General features: G+C 41.8%; 1 protein-coding gene across 1 annotated transcript in view; it reads left to right on the forward strand.

The window, feature by feature from the left end:
* The window catches only part of csmd2 (CUB and Sushi multiple domains 2), a 224,963-nt gene extending 219,404 nt beyond the window's left edge, over positions 1-5,559 (forward strand). Inside the window, exons 70-72 of the mRNA XM_076753709.1 lie at positions 302-434; positions 1,236-1,413; positions 1,943-5,559. Coding sequence (XP_076609824.1) covers positions 302-434; positions 1,236-1,395 — 293 coding nt within the window. The 3' untranslated portion in view covers positions 1,396-1,413; positions 1,943-5,559. The remainder of the gene's footprint in view (positions 1-301; positions 435-1,235; positions 1,414-1,942) is intronic.
* Positions 5,560-6,000: the final 441 nt, after the last annotated feature.

Consider the following 6,000-nt stretch of genomic DNA (forward strand, 5'->3'; position numbering starts at 1 on the left):
GCCTTAATAGCTGTCGGCCTTTGATGTCAGTAATTAAGAGTCATTGTTAGGATAATGGAATTTGACGTTCTCAGGGGGGCAAATGAAAATAAAGCATTGCAATAAACTTAAAAAGTCACTTGCCTGTTATGTATAAATGGAGCCTTCCTGCCGGCCCTGTTCAGCCGTTACAGTTCCTTTTATTTCACTGCTCTCCTGTTTATTTCCCTTAAACCTTTATCACTATAATGTCTGCTGAAGTCATACTGTACTGAAGTGGTGCCAAAGCAAGGGCTCAGTGTCTTATTTCTTTTTCCTCCAGAGAGTTTAGATCCCAGCAGAGAAAACCCAGGCTACAACTTTGCGTCCAACAGCAGCTCAGTGGCGGCAGCCATCCTAGTGCCTTTTATAGCTATGATCATTGCAGGCTTCGCTCTGTACCTCTACAAACACAGGTAAGGTTCACGCCATTGATATAATTCACAGTACAAATCTGACATTAAGTGTGGCTCCATTTGGAGGCAGTGTTAGTCACGGTTTGATTTGCCTCTGTAAAGTTAGCTGTTTTCAGACAGGAATCTTGCTTGATGTCTCTTGAAAGATAAATTTGCATTCACCCTCCAAAATACATTAACTTGATATGGATTTTTCCAATCCGCAAAGGCATGTGCTGACCTCAAAATGAGAAAATCATCATCTGTGATATAGAGAGAAAAAGCCCCTCCCCGACTAGAAAACTAATTGGTTTATAACAGTGAGACACAGTGAAGGAGTCAGCTGCTCGATACAGTGAGTGACTGAGTGAGTGATGAGGAATAAGTGAGCGAGCGAGCGAGCGACCTCCATTTGCACATGGAATTCTCACAGTGCTGATGTGACAATTAAAAAATGTGCTGTACTACAAATCAGTGTAGCCTAATCCATATGGAAACAATTAGTCGATTTATCAGTTAGTCTATTGATTTTTTGATGGATTGAAAATTCATTGGCAAAATATTGGTAGCAGATGAATTTCAGATGAGTTTCAGTCATTTGTTCAGCAAAAATACCAAACGTTTGCTGGTTCCAGCTTCTCGTATGGGATTATATGCTCATGCTTTTGCTGTTTTATATAATTTCAAATGCAGTATTTTTTATTTTTGTACTGTTGGTCAGACAAATCTAAATATAAAACAAGATTTTGCCTTGTGTTGTTCAATATTTTCAGATATTCTTTTCGAAAAATTTTACTATTATATTGATTTATTTCATTTCAGAAGAAGACCCAAAGTCCCCTTCAATGGTTACGTGGGCCACGAGAACACTAACGGACGAGCCACATTCGAGAACCCGATGTACGACCGCAACATCCAGCCCACCGACATCATGGCCAACGAGACAGAGTTCACAGTCAGCACAGTGTGCACAGCTGTATAGCAACCGCTTCCTCCAGAGGTAAGAATCCGAAAGCAGGCGCTCTGTGAAAGAAGATGAAGTTATCAGCTCACGGCTAGCTCGAGCTAATCACACATCCAAGGCACCAAAACTGCTGAAGCAACAAGACACAGATTCTCAGCATCCAGCTCCAAACTAAACCTTTTACGCCGTCCCTCTAGAATTTTCTGAGGATAGAAAAATCTGTGATTGGATTTTTTTTTCTGCTGCGCTTCCTTTGATCTGTATCTCTCATATTAATGAATTTCCTTCGGTTTGTTTATACTTTATTGAAAAAGAGAGAGTATGTATTTTTTATTCGAACACTGATAAGAATATTACATAAATGCACTTATCTTCTCTTTTTCCTGTGATTCCCCTCATCTTTCCACCCATTCTTTCATTATTGCTTACCTTCCCTTTGTTTATTCCCCTTTACTCTTCTTTCTTTTGCCCTGCTTTTCTGTTTTCCTCTTTTCCTCGTCCTTCTCTCATCCTTTACCCTCCACACTCATCGCCCCTTACGCCCACGCATTCATCCTTTATTCAGTTAGGGGACAAGAGGTGCACCACATCTTCGCCTTCCTGCCGACAGAGGACATCTATACTTCCTTGAGCAGAGGGCAAGACAAAGATTATTTTATCCGCTGAAATACATTCAAGAAAAATCTCAAGTGGCAACGGCTCTCACCCGCAGGAGAGGAGAAAAAAAAAAAAAACAAAGAAAAAAAGAAACCATGTGAAGACAACGACTGTAACAAACGCCAACAACAAAATGCTTTTTGCAACTTTACATGGTTTCTTGGTCATTTTTCCCATCTTTCGAGGAAACGCTTCCACCTGAAACCGCAGGTCGAGTGATGCTGAGAGCAAAGCTGTGATGACTTTTCTCACCGCCCTCCGCCTAAACCCAAAGGGAATTCTCAACTTTAAGGTCAAGAAAATTGACCTGTAGCTTACGGAGATCTCTGTGAAGTGAACTGTGTGGTGGACAGCCCCGCGTTGGCCTGCGTGAGTCAGAGAGAGAGACGGTCTGGACTGTTTCGATTCACTCTTCTCTCTGTTTTTCATTTGCTTTTTTTCCCCCCTCTCACTCTCTCTCTCTCTCTGTCTCCCTCTCTCTCTTTTTATACGCTGCTTGCTTTCTGTGATGAGTAATTGGGAACTCTGTTTTTCCCCAACCGTCTGCTCCTGAGACTGTTGAAAGGTTTCATCGGAGGCCCTGAGTCTCTGGCTGGGGATGAATTAAAAATTCAGTGAGTTTTGAGGCCCATGTTGGACACACATTCTATCATTACTTTTTGAGCATGTTGCAGTCCTTTTTTTCTTTCTTTCTTCCTTTCTTTTTTTTTTTTTAAAGCAGGGATGAATTTCTGCTTGCTGAGGCAGCTGTGTCCAGAGCAGGGGTTAAAAGGAAGCTCGGGCTGCTGAAAAAAAGCACTTAGTGAGGGTGTAGAGAGAATTTCTGTGTATCTGTGAGTGAGAGAGGCAGTGTGCATGTGCGTGGTGGTTGCATCTGCAGTCTACCCAAAATATCTCCTGTCTGTTTTTCGCCCATGTGACAGCTAATTTGCAAGCATTTCTCCATGTTTGTTGTGTTTTATGTTAAAGGAAATGCGAGGATCGGGATGCTCTGGACACCGGTAAAACAAAACAAACGCTGACAACATATAGATCCACTGAGAAAACTACAACTGAGGGCACGATCTAGTTCCAACTTTCATCTTTGTTTTTAGTGATTCAGGTGCAGTCACTTTGCATTTTGTGTCTGGGAGAGACTGAAAAGAAAGCGTGGATATCCAGATCCAGCTCTCTAACCGATGCACCTGAATAGAAATGTTTGAGCAGAGGCAGTACTCCCAGATTTGCTCCACATAAGCATCAGTTACGACCTTCCTGCCACTGTCGCTCTTAGTTTTGAGGCAGGGAAGGCAACTGCGATACACTTTATTTCCATGGATATATGAACACCTTGGGACCACATCTCCATTTTTTTTCTCCTTCATTTCCACCACTGAACAGCAGCTGTGGCGTTAAGTTACACGACAACAAGTGTGGAAAAGACTGCAGGTCTGATGGCAGATTCTCTGCTTTTGACTTTCTCGTTAATCCCAGATCCACCTTCGCAGCTTTAAGGTGGTACGTCTTGTATTTTCCCTGAGATCAAGATGCAGTATGAGCTCCCAAGTCTTGGCCTTAGGAAAACAAAGATCAAAGTGTGGTCATGTTTGAACTCCCTCAAAATGTTCAACTGAAGGCGTTTCGGTCTGAAGAATGGATGAGTCAGTGATCTGCTCCCCCGGATTACATTCAGGTCTTTTCCTCCAAGTTAACTCCTGACAGCTCCATCCTTTTGAAAACCAGCAGTGTTGCTTTGTGTTGTCTTCCTTTGTCGTGAAAAACTTCGCAGAAGGCTTCCTCAGAGCCGTGACAGCAGGGGAGGTGCCGGCATACTGATTACTCCCATGCATTAAATTGGAAATGATAAATAAGATACAGAAAAGACGTGTTTATGCCTCTAATCCTCCTCAAATCTGCGCCAGCTGAGAAGTGATATACAGAAAGTATTGTTTTGAAAGTGCGACACGGAGGGAACTATCATCAGAGATGACAGCAGGACCCCCCCCCCCGGTTCATGGCATGCCTGAGGAGAAGAGAGAATTGCAAACATTAATGCTTTTGTGACCTTTAACATGTGTGTGTAAAACGTATGTGAGCAGCAGAGCCGAGGGACGGATTTCAAACACCCTGCTCCCTGCTATTTACCACTTACCATCCCCATACCTGTGCGTCCCGTGGAAGATGAGTGGGGTGAATAGTGCTCAAATTTCCCTGCTGCAAATTGAGCCATTACATGCAATTTGCTTTAATTTAGCCTTGCTTCACCGTCGAACCCGCGTTGGATCCCGAATTCATCTCACCATTATCACTGACGGGACAGATCCTCAATTACGTAACGTTTGACTCCGGAAAAAAGCAGTCGAAAACATCCATACTTCTTTGATTCACTGTGTACGCTCTGGCATCCTTCTTTTTAGTCTGAGAAATAAGGAGGAAAATATGACTTGCATGGATTTGTTTTGGTAAATTAGCATATACATGATATGTATATAAAGGCAGCAAAGTGGCTCTCACAGGCGAAGTCAACCTCCATACAGCAGGTTTTTTTAATGAAGTCTTTAAAATCACCTACAGTACATAATTTCCCTCAGAAATCTCAGCCTTTGAAACCAATCACTGTATTGTTCCTTCAATCAGTTTCGCTGTGGGTCAGTAATTGCTTTTACAGTTTTATTACTTTTAAAGCTCTCGCTTATCTAGACAGTACAGATAGAATATTGCCCCTTGCCTGCTCTGGTCGTGAATTGATGGAAAGGGAAACGATTGAATTACTCTGGAGATTTCACGGGGAGAGGAGCAGTTGCACTCCCATTATCTTGGAGACATTGGTACTCAGTTCTCATAGTTTCGTGCGCCTGTTGCATTGTGCATTTCATTTATTTTTATTCTGAAAATTGCTCCAGATATTCCAGGCGAGTCGACAGCTTCATTACATTCCAGGAAGGTTCCGTTAAGGCCGCATTGAAGTGGTCTTTCCCCTCCATTCATTCCTCCCACGGCAACGTTTAACACACATTACAATACGTTATTAAGCTGCGTTGAGCATTAAACAAACAAATGTGATTAACAAGTGAGTTAGGACATAATGTCCCGACTCCCTAGATGAAAGCGATTCTATTTGACTAGATTTAGACTGTAGATTCGGACAAACGTAATAAAGAAGCATAAGCTCACACAACTATGATTGTTTTTACACACAAGGGCTCAGTCTCAAGAAATTCAGAAATGCTTTTAAAGGGCCAGACTCATACCTTTTCCATGTTTTTTTAACCTCCTCTAGTCTCCAATAAGCACTTTACGTTCATTATAGTGCCTTGGTACAACCCCATGATATGATGAACCAGCTTGAGTGGCTCTATGTTTGTGTTCAGGACAGCAAACCTCATCAGTTCTTCACTTAGATTGGGGGGGGGATTATGTTCTTTTTGTGTTTCAGATATGAAATTAGAGGTCTTTCTGGTTTTCAGTCAGCCTGTGTGACCCAAACACAAAGACACACACCTGCTGAAGAAACTGGGAGCCCTTTGCATATTTGTTTTTTGATGCAAGAAACAAAGAAAAAAAAAAAAAAACTGAGCTTGTTAGGATCATGTCAGAGAAACATTCATTTTTGTGCCCCTCCTAAATGAGCCGTGAGCTCATTAGTACTGTATTTCGGTGTGCGAGGATTCGTGGATGTCATGTGCCCTGTCTGCATGTTTGACTGTGTTGTGTGTGTTTTTGAGAGTTTAAAACATGAAACCTTTTCAACCAAAGAAAGTTATCCACATTCAACCAAACCAGACTTAAGCGAAATTAAGATGAACAGATTAGATCAGTTCTCAATGTTGCTTCATTTAGTTCCACTAGTTAGGAAAGTTTTTAATGGGGAGCAATTTTCAAAAATTCATGCTGGTAATTTTTGCAGAAATGGGAGTTTTCACTTAATAGGCTCTACATCTATAGAAATATTTTCTTTTTAAGCGATCTGGGTTAGTCCAGAAAGTT

Source organism: Chaetodon auriga, chromosome 17, assembly GCF_051107435.1.
Source record: "Chaetodon auriga isolate fChaAug3 chromosome 17, fChaAug3.hap1, whole genome shotgun sequence".
Taxonomy (NCBI): domain Eukaryota; kingdom Metazoa; phylum Chordata; class Actinopteri; order Chaetodontiformes; family Chaetodontidae; genus Chaetodon; species Chaetodon auriga.